Source organism: Ammospiza nelsoni, chromosome 2 (genome assembly GCF_027579445.1).
Source record: "Ammospiza nelsoni isolate bAmmNel1 chromosome 2, bAmmNel1.pri, whole genome shotgun sequence".
Taxonomy (NCBI): domain Eukaryota; kingdom Metazoa; phylum Chordata; class Aves; order Passeriformes; family Passerellidae; genus Ammospiza; species Ammospiza nelsoni.
The window spans coordinates 16455312-16476851 of record NC_080634.1 but is presented as its reverse complement, the minus strand read 5'-3'; the positions used below and the strand labels follow the sequence as shown (position 1 = coordinate 16476851).

The window sequence follows — 21540 nt, the reverse complement described above, 5'->3', positions numbered from 1 at the left end:
GCATTCAGTGCATTTTTCACAACAGCCTTACTAAGAAATGGGCATCTTGTTCTTGTAACCCTGAGCCATCAGCAGTGGCCCTTGTGCAGCTGACTACAGCAGTATGCCAATCCTTCTGAAAACTTGCTGAGTTTATTTTTCAGCCTCACCAACAAATGACTATAAAGCCAGCATTAGTAGAGCTGTTGTATGGCAGCCTTATTTGGGCATAAGATAGCTCCAGACTTGATTTAGCCTTCCACTCCCTTCTGGTTGTGAGATAGAGTAGCGCTGGCAAGAGTAGTAAAAGGATTAATTATTGAAGTGGCTTGGATTTCAAGTGCAGTTCTCCTTTCAAGCTACTTGGAGACACATAAGCTGTTTACTTCCTAAGATTAATCTTAACAGAGGGCTTCAGCTGAAAGATTCCAGTCCTCTGCATCATGCTGGCTAGTGCTGCTCAGCATTTATTTTTAAGGTCATTAGAATGTGATGCAGTTCACTGCTGCCAGGATGCCCTTTTGAGAGCATGGGGAATTAAAAGAGTGAGGTGAGAGATGCAAGTCAAAAAAATGAATTATAGAATCATAAATTGGTTTTTCTGGGAAAGGACCTTAAAGATCATCCAGTTCCAAACCCCTGCCATGAGCAGGGACATCTCCCACTAAACAAGGTTGCTCCAAACCCCATCCAGCCTAGCCTTGAACACTTCCAGGCATGGGGCAGCCACAGCATGTCTGGGCAACCTGTGCCAGGGCCTCACCACCCTCACAGTGGATAATTTCTTCTTGTGTATCAATCCTAAATTTCCCCTATATTTCAGTTTGAAGGCATTCCCCTTTGTAAGGTCACTATATTCCCTGATGCAGAGTCCCCCTCCAGCTTCCCAGTAACCCCTTCAGACACTGGAAGGTGCTGTGAGGTTTCCACACAACCTTCTCTTCTCCAGGCTGCACAGCCCTGACTTTTTGTGCCCCTGTCCATAGGAAAGGGGCTCAGTCCCCCATCAACTTGGTGACCCTCCTCTGGACTCCTTTTAACCGTGCTCTGTCTCTCTTATGTTTGAGGCACCACATCTGTACACAGTGCTCCAAGTGGGGTCTCAGGAAAGGGGATACTTAATGCAGGAGACCTGCTGCCAACACTTATTATTTCAACATCCATTTGACTGTTTACACTCAGGTACTGGCACAAATAAGAGCACAAAGAGCCACAATTGTGGCTCATGAGCTCCCTGCAGCAGGCTCATGGTCAGCCTCCCTGCACATTGAGTCTCTTGTGCCTGCAACAGGAATTGGTATGTGACCTCCCTCCTTCATTCACCCCCTGAGAAGTTCTGCCTCCCTCTTCATGGGGAGAGAGCATCAGGCAGCCAGCCAAGGGTCAGCCCATCACACCCACAGTGTCATTCATCCCCTACACATTCACAAACTGGGAACGACAGGTCATGCCAGCTCCAAATGAAGTAAGTCAACATTTTAACAGTGAGTATGTTTATTGAGGTGTTTGAAGTTCTGCACTCCAGTGGACACTGTTCATAATTTAAAGGCAAGAGCAAAACACTGTGACAGGCTCCGACTGGGATATTAAAAAACTCACAAAGTCATGTCACTTATGAAATACAGTTAAATTGTTCAATCATTTTGGTCTTCATCCCAGTCTTTCTTTCCTGATGGAGGTTTTGGGCCACCAGCTGGTTTTGCCATAATGATCTTGAAGAGAATAGAGAAGCAGAAAAAGCTAATATTAAAATCAGGCTTGTACACCCTTCTCCTACAGCTGCATAATGCTGACTGCTAGCATTCACTACATCCATGCAATTTCCCTACTCTGAACCCAAGCCAGTGAATATCCATCTAATTGAGATACAAACAACTTTTTTTTGTTGTTGTTGTTGTTTTTTTTGAGAATGGTAGAGGCTGAGCCCTGATACAGTAAAAAAGGTATTTTACCTCATTTTTGCATGCAAAGTAAGACTTCAGTTAGTCTGCAGAAAGTGAGTGCTTAAATAGGCCAACAGCAGACTAGTTTACAGGGTGCACACTACAGCAAGGATTATCAAAGCCATTGTTCTCAGTTATTGTCTCCAAGTATCACACTTTAAAACCATGAAGTCCATCAGTCCCACCACGTTAAAGCTCATTATCTGCCCTGGCTACATGGACAAGTAAGGCAAATCTGAACTTGCACTTATCATCCCTTCCATGAAAATCTGGATTCAGGAGCAGAATCCATTAGCAAAGGGCACAAATACAGGATGTAGCAATCAGCACACAGCAGAAGACAGCAGTGTTAGGTGTTCTCAAGGAGCATACAATCTCCATGTGCTTGTCAATGAACTCATGCATGCACTCACAGATACCTCTCTGCTAGAGACACAGAGCTTACTGCACTCTAGTTTTCAGGCTCATCTTTCCAGTCATCCTTATCCCAATGTCCTTGTTGCTTAGGGGCTTTTGGACCGCCTGCTGTTTTTGCCATAATAATCTACAAAAATTTTACATGCAAATTCATTTTTGCTGAAGTTTCACAAAATAATGAAAGATTTTTATCCTCGAGACTGTAACCTCTATTTTTCCTAAAAATTGGATTTTCATGTAAAAATATAGGAGAGAAGTTTCTTCTACTAAAGTTTGTTCCTACAGAAGTTAGGGTAACTCTCTGGATACAAATAAAAACTGTCTTCAAAATACCAACAAAATCTTTTAAAAAGAATATCCTAACAAACATTAATTGTACTGCAATAGAAGCAGCCACATTCCAGATTACAAGCTCTTGAACAAATGCCTTCCTGGTTTCCAGAAATGAACAAACCACATTTTCAAGTAGCATTATGTTTACACCTTGCATTTGCAGGAGATTCCACCTATTTGCAGGAGGGTTCTGCCAGGTATTAATTCAGCACCTAAATGCACATAAACTTACCTGATCAACCCTTAGGACAGTTACTGCTGCATTTGTAGCTAGCTTGATACCCCAGAATTTCCCAAGATATGTGTCCAACACACCAGCTTCCAACATGTCCTTCACTGCAGCAGCTTCAGCCTGTCAGATGGGGAAAAAAGATCATTCAAAACCTTCTCAGGCTTTCACCTAGCAAGGTGGTATCACTTTTCTAATCTCATCCTCTCCCTTTAGAAAACCTTCATTCCTAAACCATTAGGAGGAAGACAGAGTCAGTAATTTCTGAAGGCCTACTGCCTGTCACATTAGTTCAGTATCCCATTCCACCTCTGACATAAGACCATTATACTATACTGGACTGAACTGTTTGCTGATAAAAAGAACATGTAAGGATTTCAGTTCCAAAAAGTTATTATTCTAAACTGTGCAACACACAGCTCCCAGCAATTTAAAATAATCTATAAATACTTCATACTGATAGAAGTACTATAAAGTACAACCCTGCACCGCAAGGCAACAAGTAACATCAGAGACTATTTACCTCAATATCAAATCCAACATTCTTCTTCCCTTCCTGATGCATGGCATAAAGTTTGGAGATGACCTCATTGGCCTTTACTCCAGAGTTTTCTGCCAGTGCTCGAGGAATGGCTTCAAATGCCTCAGCAAACTTCTTGATGGCGTACTGGTCAAGCCCAGGACAAGTCTAAAAAGAAGGTGAAAACCACGTTAGCATTTCAAAAACTGTAAGACTGGGAGGCATTCCTCCCCCCCCACTTGTTATTACACACATATGTATGTTGGTATGAAATAATATTTGTATTTTTGGTAAGATGTGTGTGTGAAGATAAAAGCCAAGAAGCCTGTTTGCCTCACCTCTCCATAAGATGTGATCTGCTTGGCTAATTCAATCTCTGTCGCACCACCTCCAGGAACGAGACGTTTATCCTGTGGAAAGACCACACTCAAACACAATGTTTTCTTAAAGCATCTATTGCTTCTTATTTTTTTAGGATTTTTCTAGTCTATCAAGAATGCAACAGAACTTTATTCCACACAGACTTGTTAACAATCCACTTCAGAACAAACATGCATTATACGGGAAATCTACCAAGACTTACTCGTTCACTCCAATGTCTTTCAAGAAAAACAGCTTCTTTTGTAAAAACCAAAATAATAATGCAGAGGGTTTTGTGTATCAGATTTTTTAAAAAAAAACTTCAACTCCCGGTTAACTGTAACAGCATTCCTAGATTTTCTCATTTTTTCCATTATTTTTGTGGGAAATATCATCCAGGAAACCAATCTACTGCACACTAAGTTTAATATCTCAACAGGTGTTACAAGGTGTTGGGACTTTTTGTTTTGTTTTCTTGCATTTTAAATTAAGCATTTTGTACATCCTTTGGCAAACCAGAATTTACTTATTAACTCTGGTCTCTTAGCCCACAAATTAATTATCATAAATCTTAAAACAGGACAACTCCTGGAGACAATCACAAATGCACAGCATTTCTGTACTCAAAACCAATGTCCATGTCTTGGTATGTAGAGGATATTAAGATTCTAACAGTTTTAACAATTTTTGCATGCTGTTTTCCAAGTAAATACAGGAACATTTCATTTTGTATAAAAAGAAGAAAAATTAAATCATAATATTTAAGACCACATAATCTGTTCACACAAAAAAATCCTCTGTAAAACCGAGTTCTTCCATCCATAAAAACCTACCTGCATTATGTGGAGGAAGCGTGAATTATCACCAATGAACTAGAAACTGAGTCTGCAACCAAACAGTTTCTCCTGATGCCAAGTGACAAAGCTATCTAGCTTTTCTTCTGTGCCTGGTTTCCAAGGAACATTACAAAGCATTTAGGGAGTAAGTAAAAAAGAGCTGACTGTCTTTAAAAAGTGGTAAAGGTAATCCACCTCCAAGCACTCACTCATTAGTGGAAAACTGAGTGCAGTCCATGTTAAACACCACCTTCTATGCCCCCTGTGTTCACAACAAGAGCTGTTTCCCTGCACAGCCCTCCACACCTCAGTACCACACAGCCACTCTCCAGCTCCAGAAGACACCTAGGCAGATTAATATCTCCTGCCTTTGGTAGCAAATGAGCTCAGAGCAGGCTCAAGCCTTGCCTCAAACTGACCTACTGCTCACTTTTGATAACCCAAGTGTTCTCATTACTCACCCTTGTGAGCACTTTGAAAGTATTGACACCATCATCCACAGCTCTCTCTATGTCATCCATCAGATTGTCTGTAGATCCACGAATGAGGATAGTGGAAATGGCTCCATCCTCCTTTTCTGTTCAGAGACATGCATTACTGAATTAATTCATTAATCTTATATCCAAAACACATACAAACACACTTTAGAACAGCAGTGTGAGCAGGTCTACAGAACATACATACCATGCTTAAACACCACAACCTGTGTATCCCCAACCTCTGATAAATACACACTGTGGCAGTGACCCATTTCTTCAAGAGTGGGGGGAGTCTAGAAAGAAAAACGTGAGTTAAGAACTGAACCTGCTCATCAGTTCTCATCCTCCTGCACCTCATTTGGGAGGTACATACCAGTCTGGGTAGGGCTGTTGCACCAACAGTTTTGCACAGTCTTCTCAGGTCCCACTTGGAGTTCAACCTTTAAAAACAAGTTTCCATAACAATGTTAACACAGGCAGAAGTATTGTCTTAACTTGGCAAGTACATTTCATAAATCTGGTAGTCCAGATGTGTTAATGCTCTCCTAGTACTTACCTTACTAACATGAGATTGTACTTGTTGGCATAATGAAGAGCCATATCTGCCACTTTGCCACCTGTCACTACTACATTTGCACCACTATCAGCAATGGCCTTGACTTGCAAATCCATTAGATTTTCTTCTCCTTTACTGAAATTCATCAGTTCTTCAGCATTCTTTATTAGGACGGTGCCCTAGTAAAACACATACACTGTTAAAATTCAGCATTAAACCACACAGCTACAAGTTTCTGACAAACCATTTTGTCTCCCAACCTATCTGTAAAACTTAAGTCATCCTGTTTTGTAATACTGACATGCTCCCCAAGCAACAGGGTAAAACAAGAGGGAAAAAAAAAAGGAAATCACCAGGCAATTCTAGACAACCTTGGGGTTCAGAAATTCAAGCCATAGTTAGGCTCAAATGACCCAAAAAAATCAAAACCATCTCCCCTATCTTAAAAACCCTGTAAAGCAATCAGGGTTTAGAACTTTTCTATACTAAGAAAATCAATATTCACCAAAGTATCTCAATCACCAAGTGTCAACAATATTTATAGTTAAGTCTCAAAATAAGAGCACATATGCATAAATAGAGATGTAACTTATTTTGAGCTGTAACATACCTTAGTTTCAGTTATCATACCATCAAAAGGGCAGGAATACACAGCTATTTTTGCATCTTTGACAGAAGTAACATCTCCTTCAGTTTCTTTTTTAAAAACCATGCCATGCAGTACTGAGGAAGCAGAAATACCAGCACCCTGAAAGGAAATAAATGGAATCTGAGACTCTTTACAAGGGCAAGTAGTGATGGGACAAGGGAGAATAGTTTCTCATTGAAAGAAAGTAAGTTTAGATAAATATCAGGGAAACATTCTTCCCTGTGAGGGTGGTGAGGCCCTGGCAGCCCAGAGAAACTGTGGCTTCCCCATCCCTGGAAGTGTTCAAGGCCAGACTGGACAGAGCTTGGAGCACTCTGGTCTAGTGGAAGATGTCTCTGCTCATGGTAGGGGGCTGGAACTGGATGATCTTTAAGACACATTCCAGCCCAAACCAAATTGTTCTTTGATTCTATGAATGGGGGAACATTGTATTACTGACCATTTGTGGTCAGAAAGCTTCACTACTCTGCCTGAAAAGCAGACCTCACAAGCATTTGGATTTAACACCCTAAGTATAAGCCTTCAGCCCATTCAGCAACAACAAACATTTTCTAACAGGTTCCCATTTTAGATTACTTCCAATATTCATGATTTTTGTTTCTGAATGCTGCTACTGGGCACTAAACAAGAGAAAGACTAGTTTCCAAAATTTAACACACCTGCCACAACAACATTAGAAAAGACTCTCTGGAAGTTCAAAGATTAACCCTCATTACACTATTTACCTTAATAATTACAGTAAAGCCAGCTACTTCAAACTTACCACAATTTTGCACACTCTGATATTATCAACATTGAAATGACCAGAATCAGGAAGAATAGAAACTGGGGAAAAAAAAGAAGAAAAATAATTAATATGTCCTGCCTTATGACTAAAGTAGAACAATGACACCATAAATAATGCCTGGAATTTTTCTGAAATTTTAATTTCAGTAGTTTGAGATATCTGCCTAAATTCAAGATACAACCTGCTAATAACTGGCATAAAGAGAAAGAGAAATTTTGTTTTTACAAAGTAATAATCAGAATGAAACATTTATTCAGGCTGCTCAGTTAATTAAGTTCAAATATGCACTGATACAGGTGGAGTCAAGAGGTAAGTCTAATCCAGAGTATTTAGAGAAATCACTGGAATTAAAAATGAAGGTTTTATCCCAAAAATCTAAAGGGATAACAATTCAACAGAACTATGGTCTTACTTCCATTGTTCTGTGCCTGAGACTAAAACCAGTTTATGTGAAGCACAATACGTCCACCTTATGATATAATAAGAGGGAGAAAGACAGATTTCTGTACTAAAAGGACTTGAAAGCTATTTCCAGAAATGCCTAGTAGGAAAGGCAAACCTTTCCTGAGCTACAATGCCAATGCAGAGTTCAACATGAAGAATATTACCCTCATTTCAGAGGTATTCTATCCAATCCAACCTGCTGAACTAGCCCTACCTCCATTCTTCCATGAAATATAAGGACCATACCCAAACCCACTCAGTGTTCAGCTGTTCCAGCCCCACTCACCACAGGCCTGAGCAATGAGCTTCGCCAAGAACCGTTCATTGCCATACTGTTTGCTCATGACTGACGTGTACAACAAAGATGCCACCTCTTCAACATCTCGAAGGTTCTTTGCAGAACAGCACACCAGATCTGGAAGAATTTCTAGGGCTTTCTTGCAAGCCTTTTCATATCCTTCAATCACCTGTGCAGCAAACAGTAAATATTCACTACAAGACTTCACACTGCTTTTAACTGCTTTTCAAATAGCCATAAAACTTTAACAGATGCAAAAGTTTACAAGGGAAGCAAGCAATCATACATGGTTTCCTTGAAACATCTTTATGTAAAAATGAGGTGGGAAGAAAGCAAGTATTTCATATTATTATGATCCAAGAACATTGATCAGCAGCAATCTGGATTCAAGCTCTGTGAACGGTAATGAGAATATAACTTGCCTCTGAGACAGATAACCCCATCCTCAGAAGGTCTTCTGCTAACTCCAGAAGAACTCCAGCAAAAACAAGGACAAAATTTGTTCCATCTCCAACCTCTTGTTCTTGCATGTGTGAAGCCATCACAAGCATTTTTGCAGCAGGATGCTGGACCTTTAAAAGAAGTTACACACCTTGGTGACTAACACACCACCTAAGACTGCAGCTTCAGGCATTTTCTATGCTTCTTTCTAAGCTCTCTTATTTCAAATTGTACCTAGAGATATGAAGAATGCACAAAATTGGAAAAGAAAGCAGCACAGACATTCTTAATTGGCCAGCTTCTCTAGTAGGAAAAACCAGAAATATATATTTAAAAAATCAGAGAACTGAATGTTGCCACTACAACATAAATTAGACATCCTTGACATTGGTTCTGAGCTACTTTCACAGGATGCAGTGGCTCCACAACTGAGTTCTGTGACGGGAAAACACTCTGGAGTTTAGATCTTCAGATTGAATTCACGTGTAACACACAAAATACACATCTAAATAACAGTTTCATTTTAAGGGGGGAGAGTGTGGGAGGTTCTGCCTAAAGATTGCACTGCTTCACTTTTCTTTCAAAAAATTCAATAAAATACCACATTCCTGAATATTTATACTTTCCATTTTATACCAGAAAGTAACATGCAAAATGTATCAGATTAGGGCACTAGTATGCAGATTGTATTTTTTTAAAAACACAACTGAGACTTCCACAGTTACTCTACTCAAAATGAACACCAATGCAATGTATTCAGTAAGTAAATACTTCACACTTACATAATCTCTATCACTAAGTATAAAATTCAGTAAAATATTATTTGTGTTATGTCACAAATATAAATTTGAAGTCGTAGGAAGAATTAAGAAAGTCTTTTCATGCCTCCACAGTATCTACAGAAGGATGCTGCTATAGCCTCAGGTTCTTAAATGCAATTGATGGGTTGAATTGCCAGTCAGGAGAACATGGCAAGCAACACCACTGGGAGATGAACTCAACAGCTGTGTCATGCAGACTTTTCCAAACCACTGCATTTCTAGACATATCCTCTTTTAATCCTACTGGTTCTGGGAGAAAGTAAGGAATTATTAAGCATCTCCTACAGTTATTCATGCTGCTTCACAAAAGAATTGTATTCTTCACTGTGGACCTCAAATTCAGTGAAAAAGTAAATGACTTCCAAAGTGAGATAAGTAAATAATCTGTCAGAGCGACATTTCCTTACTGACAGTCAGAACCACAACAGCCCATGAGTAGAAACACTGGTCCACAACTGACATCATCTGAAGCAAGAAAATTTACCTCTAACTCTCTCAGGATAGTAGCAGCATCATTTGTAACAAAAAGCTTTTCCAGATGATTGATAACCATTTTGTTCATTCCTAAATGGGAAAACAAAAAAATTATAAAAATAATTCCGTATGCAAACAATATTATGAATATTAAGAAACAGAAACTGTTTCCTAACTTTCAGGTGTATCTTACACATTAAAATGGTTAGCTCTGTTTATAATTTCAGAACTTCAAAACATTTTTGTGAAATAATACTTGAAGTGTAGGACATGAAGGAGAAATCAGTAATTTCGGAGTAAACAGTTTTCTGTTCTGAAATATCAGCACATAATTTAATTAAATGATACAGCAGAATATTTTGTTTCCATATATCTGACTGAACAAGACTATGTTCACTATGATTACCCACAATGTTATCATGTTTCCTTTAATTTTTATGCTTTTTCATATATTTTATACCACGTTTCAAAGAGAATACAGTAACTGCTACAACAACCTGGCAAAAGCAGACACTGAGCATAACTCCAGAGCTGTCACAAAAAAATCTGTTTTCTACAGTCACAAAGAAATGGTCACATATTTGCAGTTTTAGAGCAAGTCCAATGTGTTTCCCCCAGGAACAAACAGCTGCTTCTTTGTCAGGGTATGTTAAGCCTCCAAGCATAACATCTGTCTCAAAATGCAGCAATAATTTCAGGATTTATTTACCATTTGGTCCATATGCTGTACGGGTGGTTTGAGCAAGTTCCTTGCATGCCTGGATGTTTCTATAGACAGCTTCTTCCAGTCCTGAATAATGCTAAAGAGAACAATGACTGATCAGAATTAGGCTAACAAAAAAAGTGATGAACTAGTAATTTCTCATCAAAGCAGTGTCAATCTACTGAGTCCCTCAAAGTTATTAATCCTTATTAATATACATTTTATATTTCACATACAGTTTGAACAGACACCAAACCTTACCCAAAGACAGTAAGAACTACTGTGTACACCTTCTCAACTAGGCAGCTCAGCAGGCACAAAAAGCTTGCAAAGAGAAAATCTGAACAGTACTTGACTTGCAATACAGGTTGCATCCCTTCAGCCTTCTAAAAAAGTTTTGTGACATGCCAAAAAGAAGCAGAAAAGAACCAAGACCCAGCTGGAGAGGGGCAAGGGTTTCTGTACACGCTTCTTTACTCACACCTTTGTATGGTACAAAAATAATTTAACTCAGTTCTATGTTCAAAACGTACAGTTCGAAAATTCAGAAGCAGAATGATTAAGCAAAATATCTGTGCTTGAGAAGGCAATCAGCCTGGCTTCAGTTTGAAAACCTTGAGACAAGATGGGATCCCCAGAAAGGGCCTTAAGAAAGAAAAAGCAGGATAAAAAGTACTGTGCAGCCTGTTAGAGAAGGGAGAAAAGTAGTAATAACCAAACATCTTAGATGGCCAGCTGCCTCCTCATTTTGCAGAAGACAACCCTTGCTGTTCTGGCCTTGAATTTTCTAACACTGAGGCCACTGTGCTTCCCTGTTCTGCCCCTGCCCTGAATGTATGCCATTATTTGGCTCCAAGAAGGATTCTAAAAAGAAACACAAAGGGCTTTCAGAGCTGCTACCTTCACTCTTCTTTCTATTAAGTAGCAGCAAATGGAAAACTTTCCTATTTTCCCTCTTTCTTGGAGAGAGGGACTTTGGGCCTGGAGAGACAGGACAAGGGGCAATGGCTTCACATTGAAAGAAAGTATGTTTAGTTTGTTAGGAAGCCCTGAAATTCTTCCCTATGAGGGTAGTGAGGCTATGGCACAGATTTCCCAGAAAAGCTGTAGATGCTTTTTTAGCATCTGGAATTAGCCCTGGAAATGTCCAAGACCAGATGGGGCTTGGAGCTAAATGATCTTTAAGGTCCCTTCCAACCCAAACTCTTCTATTGATTCTATGAATAAAAAAGAAAAAATGCCACACCTTCTTGCTTTCTGCCCACTTTTCAAAATAAGCTTCTCCTTTATTAACACACAGTACTTCAACTCTACCAAAACCTTAATTACGTTCATGTTAAATACAGTGAAAACGGATTTATTGGAAAGGAAATGTACAGAAAACATTCCATTGTTCTGCATCGCTGACAAAGGTATCAGAAAAAAAATACAAGCAGAACGACCCGGATACTTCTGAGCAGCTTCAGCTACAGGCTGAACGTTGCTGCCCAGCCCCTGCCAGAGCTCTGGGAACAGCGTCGGGCCCTGGCGCATCCCCGAGGCCGGGACGAGGCGGCAGGGCCGGGACGCAGGGCAGGGCCGGGACGCAGCGGCAGGGCCGGGACGCAGGGCAGGGCCGGGACGCAGGGCAGGGCCGGGACGCAGCGGCAGGGCCGGGCCCCGGGCAGGGCCGGGATACAGGGCAGGGCCGGGACGCAGCGGCAGGGCCGGGATGCAGGGCAGGGCCGGGACGCAGCGGCAGGGCCGGGATGCAGGGCAGGGCCGGGATGCAGCGGCAGGGCCGGGATGCAGGGCAGGGCCGGGACGCAGGGCAGGGCCGGGATGCAGGGCAGGGCCGGGATGCAGCGGCAGGGCCGGGATGCAGGGCAGGGCCGGGACGCAGCGGCAGGGCCGGGATGCAGGGCAGGGCCGGGACGCAGCGGCAGGGCCGGGACGCAGCGGCAGGGCCGGGATGCAGGGCAGGGCCGGGCCCCGGGCAGGGCCGGGATGCAGGGCCGGGATGCAGGGCAGGGCCGGGACGCAGCGGCAGGGCCGGGACGCAGGGCAGGGCCGGGACGCAGCGGCAGGGCCGGGACGCAGCGGCAGGGCCGGGACGCAGCGGCAGGGCCGGGACGCAGCGGCAGGGCCGGGACGCAGCGGCAGGGCCGGGATGCAGGGCAGGGCCGGGACGCAGCGGCAGGGCCGGGACGCAGCGGCAGGGCCGGGACGCAGGGCAGGGCCGGGACGCAGCGGCAGGGCCGGGATGCAGCGGCAGGGCCGGGATGCAGGGCAGGGCCGGGCCCCGGGCAGGGCGGGCACGCGATCCCGGCCCGCAGAGATTTCTGGAAGGCCGCGTGCTCCGGGCACCGCCCCGCAGGACGGGCAGGCCCCGATCCCCGCAGCGCCCGGGCAAGCAGCGGGGGGAGCCCCGGGCCGGGAGCGGGGCACGGCCGAACCCCCGGCCCCCGCCCCGCGGCACACGTGGTGCCGCCGGGCCCTGCCGGCCCGCCGCGGCTTTTCCCGCACCGCCACCCCGAGACTCCTCCCGCACCCGTCCGTCCATTTGTCCGCGCGTCCATCCAAAGGCGGCCTCACCTTCGCCCCCTCCTTGAGCATCTGGGCGAAGCCCGGGGCCTTGGGGACGTGCAGCGCCATCTCCGCTCCGTGCGCGGCTACGGCGGCGGCGGCGGCGGCGGGAGCGCGCGAGGCACGGCGGGAGCGCGGGGCCGCGCAGGCGCGGGGCGGGCGGGACGGGGACGGGGCCGCCCCTCAGGCCGAGCGGGCCCCCGTAGACCGGGCCGGGCTGGGCTCGCCGGTTGGCTCCCTCTTTCTGTCCCTGTGCTGTTCAGGAGACTGTCGCCCAGGCGTTCCTTGCTACACTTTGCGATGGAAGTTACAGGAACAGTGCGGAGTTTTCATGGCCACGGATGATAAACGTCATAAAACTGAGCCGACTCCTGTCAAGCGTTTCGCTTAGTACCTACTTGTCCAAATGGAAGCGCAATGCACAGATAGGAAAACTAAGCATCATAAAACCACACAGTGAAAGGGACCTTGAAGCTCATCCAGCTTCAACCCCTGCCATGGGCAGGGACAGCTTACACTCGGCTGGATTGTTCCAAGCCCCGTCTAACCTGGCCTTGAACACTTCCAGGGATGGGGCATCCGCAGCTGCTCTGGGCAGCCTGTGCCAGGGCCTCACCACCCTCACAGGGAGGAATTTCTTCCAATACCCAATCTAAATCTGCTTGCTTTCATTTTGAAGCTGTTAGGAAAATTAATCCACAAACACCAGAGGTTTATGTCCAAAAAGGAGCCAGAGCAGTCCTTTCTGGCTTTATTCAAATAAAGGGAGAGGCCATGGGCATTCCCCTGGGGTCTCTCAAATTTTTGGAGGATGCAGCCTCCTTTTTATCCTGATTTCCTGGGCACATTTCCCTTCTCTCTTTCCCCATTGGCTGAGGCGCTGGAGAGATACAGACTTCCTGGAACACCTGATACCAGAGATTCCCCTCTAATGTATAACCCTCCCTTTTAATTTTTAATTCTTACAGAATTTAGGGGTTTTTCTTCCCCATTGTTTCTTTCATCTCTTAATGTCTAATTTCGTTTATCAGCAAACCTAAAGTTTATTTGTAAAAGCAAATATCTTTTTCCATTCATCAATCAGTGGAATTCTTCCCATTGTTTCTTTTATCTCTCATTGCTAGTCTTACCTACCAGCAGACCCACAGCTTGTTTGTAAAAACCAATCCACTATTCCTCTCAAAGCCATTTCCCCTTGTCCTGTTGTTGTCCACAAAAATCAGACTCGTTACTTGGTGTGCACATGCCAATAATTAAACGCTCAAGATTGACAATTTATTTCAGAATTGCACAAACCTGGGTGCTCAATGGTCTTCCACAAATAATGAATGCTAACTATGAAAACTTTTTACTATAAATACATTTCAGCAAACAAAGGAGTTAGAGTTACACAGTTCTCTTATTAATTAGTATCCTATCTGCTTTTTTTTTAATGATTCTTGCTTCTCATGCCAATTAGTCTTTTGAGTCTGTGAGTTTCTTGAGCTGGTGGTCCATGAGTAATGATCTCCTCCTGCCAGATTTACCCTTCACCCAGTTCGAGCTGATTTCCACAAAATTGCTGAATTGGCTTTATTGGGTTTTTTCTGCCAGATGCCTTTCTGGCCCATAAATTCTGCATTCTTTGTGTCCAGTATCAGTGGCTATCCTTCTTCCCTTTGTTTTCCTTCCCCTACATCTGAGCTCATTAAAGCATGTCAAGCCCTAAACATTAACAAGGCAATTCTAACAACAAATAATTTGCCTTTCTGACACCTGGACATCACTGAGAACTTGCTTGTTAGCTGTTACCTGTTTCAGGGATTAAATCTCCCTTCTTGTTGATTCAGCTTGAAAGTATACAAAGCCCAAACATGAAGGAATATCCTTTCTTATGAGAATTTTATATATTCCGTGTTTTGAAGAACTGCCACTGGATGCCCTTCTAAATAATCTCTTTCCCATCTTCCATGTAGGCTCCCTTCAAGTGCTGAAAGGCTTCTTTTCCAGGCTGAATCCCAATTCTCTCAGCCTTTCCTCACAGCAGAGGCGCCCCATCCCTCTAATCATCCTGGTGGCCTCCTCTGGACTCACTCCAACAGATCTCTGTCCTTTCTGTGCTGGAGATCCCAGAGCTGGATGCAGTACTTGTTATCCAGGGTAATGCCAAGTGATATGCTCACTGCAAATATGACAAAGAGCAGTTTGGAGGCCCACCTGGACACCTCTGCAGGTAGTTGAGGTCCTGCCAGGAGACAGTAGATCTCCTTTAAGTTTGACAAGTTTATTAACTTTGCTTCTGTGCCACACAAAATCAAATACACTGTTTAAAGACCAGAAGTTCAGGGCATTAGAAATAATACTGCAGTACCTGAGCCTATAAGCCAACAGAGACTGTTTCCCCACCTCTACAGCAGGCTGCCTGCAAGGTTCATTAAATAATTTGATATGTGTTGCTTAAGTAACCTCAGAAAAACACAGTTTAATTTTACTGTCCCATAATTCTTAAAATTATATTGTTTCACCCTGTAAAACAGGGTAACAGTTTTGTACACTGCCCCAGAAATATTAAAAAGAATAATGATAGAGGGAAACTACGTAACTTGCCCCACAAATTAACTTCAAAAATTCTGTATGCACTTTTGCCAGAAGTATTTGGAGGTAGATGCCACTTGAAGCAAAAGAGGGAACTTACTCAGCCATGTCTGTCATGACCACGGAATGTGGGGATTTCCAAAAAGATTTTCTGGGGAACAACCCCATTTATCCCTCTCTTCTTTTTTTCCAGTGTATCTTGAACCACACTGCAGCAAGGGAAGAGGGAAATATCCATCCTGTTCTAGGGTGAAGACACTTTATAAAGCAACTTCCCTAATCTAATGTTAGCCATGGAGACCAGAGGAGGTACTTCTAAGTCAGCACAGAAAACTTTAGGTTCTATGAATTGATGGATGTCTGCTAGTCTGCTAGTCTGTCTGCTAATTGATGCATACAGCTTGAATAACTCTTTGTACTTTGCCCTAATTCTACAAGTCTTTGTATAATTTTTTCTCATTATAATTTACATTCTCTCTGTGCCATTGCTGTATTCTGCTGTCTCCAGGTATTTGTAAGGAGTTTAACAAATACAAGTGCCAGATTCTGCACCTGGGATGAGGCAGCCCCACATGTATGGACAGACTGGGGAGCAAGACACTGGAGAGCAGCACTGGGGAAAGGGACCTGGGGATTCTGGGCTACAGAAAGTTGGATGTGATTCACAAGAGGGCCAGCTGTGTCCTAGGGGGTATCAAGCCCAGCATCACCAGCTGGGCCAAGGAGGGGATTGTCCTGCTCTGCTCTTCTCTGCTCTGCTCTGCTCTGCACTGGAGCAGCCTCGCCTCAGGTGCTGGGGGCAGTTCTGGGCACCCCAATATCAGAAGGATATAAAGCTATTAGGGAACATCCACAGGAGAGCTACAAAGATGGTGAAGGGTGTTGAGAAGAAGCCCTGCAAGGAGTGGCTGCAGTCACTTGGCTTGTCCAGCCTGAAGGAGAGGTGGCTGAGAGGTGTTGCCATTTAGGAGTGGTACTCCCCAATTCATTGATCCCACTTCCATTAAAACCATGCACTGCTCACTGTCCTTCCTTCCCACCCTACCCCACCACACGGTGGGCTGGAGAGGAGAACAGGCAGCATAAAAGGTAAAGATCACAGGCTGAGGTAAGAACAATTTACTGGAACACCAATGAGTTTAGAAAACAAGCACTAACAGCAACAATACTTCTGACAGAGGAAATCAGCAATCCACACAGAAACCCCCCAATAGCAGACAAGCAGACAATACCTGACTGCTCCCTCCACAGCACTTACTCCACTGGACTTCAGTGATCCTTGTGGGTCCCTCCCAACTCAGGATACTCTTCAATGCTATGATTTCTGAACTGCCCTCTTGGCACAGTGCTTTTATCAAAGCTTGTGCTACCTACCTTTTTTAAAGCCAGAATACCACTAAAACCATAATATATATATATATATGTATGCTTATGACTATGAATATAGAGAATATTTTTGTATTAAGCTGTATTGAATTAACACTAAAACATCTCTTTATGTTACAACCCGGATTTCTTTGGGAGTGTCTAATCACAATTTTGACTTGGCCTTGATCTTTTTTTAGCTATGCATCTACACCATTTATTTTCTGCATAGACATTGACATGCTAAAGGACCATGCCAAGGTCAGAGGGTTGGCTATTGGCCGTTGGCTGCACTTTCACCACCCAAAATCTATAATTGTGCACATGGAAATCCCCAGCTTATCTGTAGGCACTTGTCTGTCAAATTCTAGGAGGGTAAAATTTTAACACGATCTTGGGAGGTTCATAAGAAGGACAGAATGTTAATTTTTGCTTGCTTATTCAGCTGTGGAACAGAAGGGTTTGAAAAGCATCTGCTGAAGTGTGAGTAGAACAATTGTGTTTCACCAATAATGCTGGTCAGTGAAAAAAATGTGAGTGGTATCTTGAGGGAAGGCTAAGGGTCATGCTGAGTTTGCAGAGAATCATGCTTAAACCTGAAAAAGAAAATTGTGAACCACATAGTGCTGAACATTTGGAATAATTTCTTAGTAACAGCAGCAGCAGTTACTTTAGCTTTCCCCCAGATTGTCATTTGGAATGTAATGGGAAGGAGCAGACTAATCAACTAGAGTACATCCACTCAGCTAAGTACTACTTAGGTCATTGCTCTACAGGTCCTGGGCTAAACACTACCCTCATCCTGGGCTTCTCTCACTTGTGCAGAGGATTGCAAGCTGAACAGGTGTAAGAGACTCATAGTGCAAAAAAGGGAAATTGTTTTTGTGTATGTGTGAATCTGCACTGTCAGGGAAGTGAAGGGACAACCAGTAAACTAAGGAGTACCTGCCAGGCAGATTTGGTCTCTTCTCCCACCCAGGGAAGTGAAGGGAAACACAGCAAAGGCTGTGTGGTTGTGTAACTTAAGTCTGTATTTCCCTGTAGTGGTCTTCTGGTCCCTTCACAAAATGACTGAAAAACTCAGCGCAAAAGTTAAGCTGAATTTTATGCTCCACTAGTTAAACATAATGCCAAACCTTCTCCAGGAGGAGAAGAATGGGCACAAAGTAACTGGTTTAATTTGGAAAATGTTATTGATAGAGTATGTTCTTTACAACACAAAACAAAATTTAAACTAGGCAACAATAAAACTTTTTTATGCTCAGTTTTGGGAGCCTGTCTTACAGCAGCTATAGAAACTCACTTTAAGTGAAGAAGTGAGGAAAAAGCAATAGACTCCCTTCAAAACTTAGTGGAAATTTTTCAAAAGCAATTAGATGAAGAAAGAAATGAAAATCATTTATTACGGGCTGCCTTGAGAGATGAATATTTTAAAATTTCACAGAATGCTGATTCCTCAGCAGAGGCAGAGGAGAAGGAGACTCCTCGCATTAATCAAAATTACCCTCAAAAAGAATTAGCTCTGATGAAAAATTGTGGGGAACACTGCTGTTCTAGCTTGAGACCTCTGGTTAAAACAGAATACAGCCATATTGATGACAAGGATCATGACCCACACATAAAAAAGGAGCATGGGAGTCTCCCTCTCAAATCTGAGACAGAATACATATTTTGAGTGCCTCTCACTGGGGAACATCAAATTCATTTGTCTGAACAGGAGGCCAGTGGATATTGGGGCCATGGAGTTTACTTAACAACAGGAGATAAGTGTGACACATGGTCCCTGACACAGTGCACAGCTTTATGGGCCAGGGGAATGAACCCCTTGGACAGGGGAGACCCTTGAGCCATAGTTGGTACCCCCAACCAACTCCTGGAAAGCATTCACAAAGCTGCCTGCTTGCAAATAATGCATGAAAGAAAATTAACTACAGGCTATGAGTCACCCATGCAATTACCTGTAAAACCTGAAATTATGACCCCTTTAATCTGAGGCCTTCCAGAATCACTTAAACCCACAGCAAATTCTCCTTCAAAAAACCATAGGAGCTATATCTCCTGTAGAAGGATCAGACAGATTTCTTAGTAACCAGAACAACCCATTTGTTCCCCTTTATGATTTGCTGAGCAAAGGGGTGAAATGGGATTGAACTCCTTCTCACAAGAAAGCATTGCAATTGCTGATTTTGAAGCAGCAGCCCATCAAGCACTGAGTCCTATCCATCCCAGAGATCCTTTCCAGGTGGAATGGGGATTTGCGTCCTCAAGGCTGTCAGTACACATATAGCAGCGGGGTCCTAAGGGTTTGATGAGGCCTCTTGGTTTTTATTCCTGTGGTTTCAGAGATGCTGAGAAAAGATATACTACCTGGGAAAAAGGATTGCTTAACTCCCTCAGAAGTGGAAAAAATTGCACGACAACAACCAATTGTATTGAGAGGCCCTTTCAAAATTATTAAGACAGTCACTACTGGGACCGCCCCACCTGACAGAGTGGGCCAGAGGGCCTCAGTTAGAAAGTGGTATGCTCAGATGGAACATCACTGTAGCATCTTCTCAATAACAGAAGGAGCTGTAAAAAATTTAGTGATACAAGAAACTGAGAGCTTGCGTAGCAGCCGTGACAAACCTGCCTCTGTAATTAAAGTAGCGCCTCCTTTCTCCCCCAAACAATCAGCAAATTCTTGGTTCACTGATGCCTCTGCTAAACGAGAGGGAAAGGTGTGGAGGTACAGGGCAGCAGCCCTCCACATTTCCTCTGGTAAAGGAATTATTACTGAGGGAGAAGGCAGTGCTCAGGCAGGGGAGCTGATAGCTGTTTGCAGTGTTTCCAACCTGAGGCACAGAATACCTCTCTTTTCTGTATCTACACTGACTCCTATGCTGTGTACCAAATGATCCTAAGAATCCAGCACATTATTCTGGACAACCTGTTCTGTTGGACCTCCCTTACTATAGGACAAGTACCACTTGTTCTAAAAACCCCTCAGAATAAACATGCATAGGTAGCCTCTAATGCTCTGGGGAAAGAGCATCAGATAAATACACACACACTGGATAATTCCATAATTCTAACTTTTTCTGCCTCTTGGTGGCAGAATTCTGTTGTGTTTACTTTTTCAAAGAAGAATTCCAAGGGGCATGAAGACCTGATAAACCATGATAACACTAGTGTTGGATGACAAAAATAATGTTTTCCCTCCCTTTATGGTAACACCTACCACCCAACCGCCAGTTATGCTAAGCACGAGAATTTTTTTTAATTGGACCATATATAATCAGGAAAACAGGTTAACAACACATATTGTTCAATGCAGCATGGTCTCTTAAACAAGTCAAATTGCTGATGCAAAATAATGTCTCAGAAATTCAGCCAGCTTGCTCACCTCTTTTGCAAACTTCCTTTTAGAGCTGGACAACCTGGTTGTGAAAGCAGAACCCTTTTAAAAGACAGACACCAAGAGACATAACTGGTGTTGTGGGAACAGGTTTGGGAATTCTAAATAGTATTGATTCAGAAGTATTAGTGAATTAATTGGCTGCCACAACTAGAGATTTGGCCAAATTACAACAACCACTGTGGTAATCCTTATTGACTCTGTGAACGCACCAGTGGCTGCTATCAAACATATTACCAAACTGGGAAAAAGATAAATATGCATCACCACAAATTGGTAATTGATGCACTCGGTGCTACACAAAACAACATTTCTTTGGCTCTCAGCTGTATCCAGGCTCAATTGTGGATGCAGTCAGTTGCTGCCTCAATTATAAGAGAAGGTGAAGAAGGCACTTTTCCTACTGAAATTTGGAAAATAATTTGGGTCAGTGGCACTGATTTGAAATAGCATTCCAATCCTGGTGGAACTTAGGGAATTTTACTTACCACCCCATCAGAAACACAGCGACAGCCTTTGTACTAACCATATGTAATGTCTCAGTGCATTTGATTTTTCCTGTTATTGCATTAGGGCTGAATCATGATGGAGCTATTTTCTGTCCTTCCGAGTATAGGGAATGAGCCCGTCAAATTAGTGAAAAGTGGCAAACTGTTGATTTAGAAACTTGTATTGTCCAAGAACAATAGGGGTTCATCTGTGAAAGTAATGCAATTATAGCTCAAGATGTTAGTCTGGACACAGAGCAAAATATCTGTCATTTTGAAATTCATCCTAACGAGACTTCTGAAACAGTCCTTGTATATGTAGGCAATGGGTGTGCATGCCTTAGAACTGCTTGTGATATTGTATTTGTAGAAAACACAGTAGTGGATACTAAAAATCATTCAAGTTTTCGTGCTTGTAACTTTACTAAAATCACAGGATGTGATTTTTCTTGTGAAGCCCCAGTTACTTCTTGTCATCTTTTACAATCCAATTACACACTGATTCACAAACTATTGCCTACCCCCACTGGGATGAAACTTACTTTGGTAAAGTAATTGTTGCTTAATCAGGATTTCATCGAAATTTTGGAAAAGATCAAGAAAAATGGACAGAAAACCCTGGTAACTGTTCATCACAACGTGAAAGAAACACATTGTGTTATAGAAAGGGTAAGAAAAGATGCCACACACAGGTGGTGGGATACTCTTTTTAGGTGGTCACCTACTGCCAGTGTCCTGAGCAAATTGTATCGTCCCATCATTGTCCTTTTTATTTTAGTTTTGATTGGTTTTGTTTTATCAGCAATCTTATTCGTTATGAATTGGAGAATGATGAAACAGTTAACAGTATTAACATCTATAATTAATGCCATCTATAACCTG

The 21540-nt window shown here is 43.0% G+C and overlaps 1 protein-coding gene across 4 annotated transcripts; it reads right to left on the bottom strand.

Annotated features, from left to right (window-relative positions):
* Positions 1-1455: 1455 nt before the first annotated feature.
* On the bottom strand, positions 1456-12961 carry CCT8 (chaperonin containing TCP1 subunit 8). Of its 4 annotated transcripts, none has more exons than XM_059492984.1 (16): positions 12844-12961; positions 10276-10366; positions 9577-9656; positions 8253-8402; positions 7819-7999; positions 7065-7126; positions 6263-6400; positions 5653-5831; positions 5470-5536; positions 5302-5389; positions 5079-5194; positions 3760-3831; positions 3425-3589; positions 2905-3024; positions 2336-2466; positions 1456-1691 (listed from the first exon to the last, which is right to left on the bottom strand). In XM_059492984.1, the coding sequence occupies exons 1-15, from the start codon at positions 12901-12903 to the stop codon at positions 2374-2376; spliced, it is 1662 nt and encodes a 553-aa protein (XP_059348967.1). In that variant the 5' UTR covers positions 12904-12961; the 3' UTR covers positions 1456-1691; positions 2336-2373. The 4 variants fall into 4 exon arrangements, with proteins under 4 accessions (XP_059348967.1, XP_059348949.1, XP_059348958.1 ...); XM_059492966.1 differs by having other exon boundaries at positions 2342-2466; XM_059492975.1 differs by having other exon boundaries at positions 2368-2466.
* Between the last annotated feature and the right edge of the window lie 8579 nt (positions 12962-21540).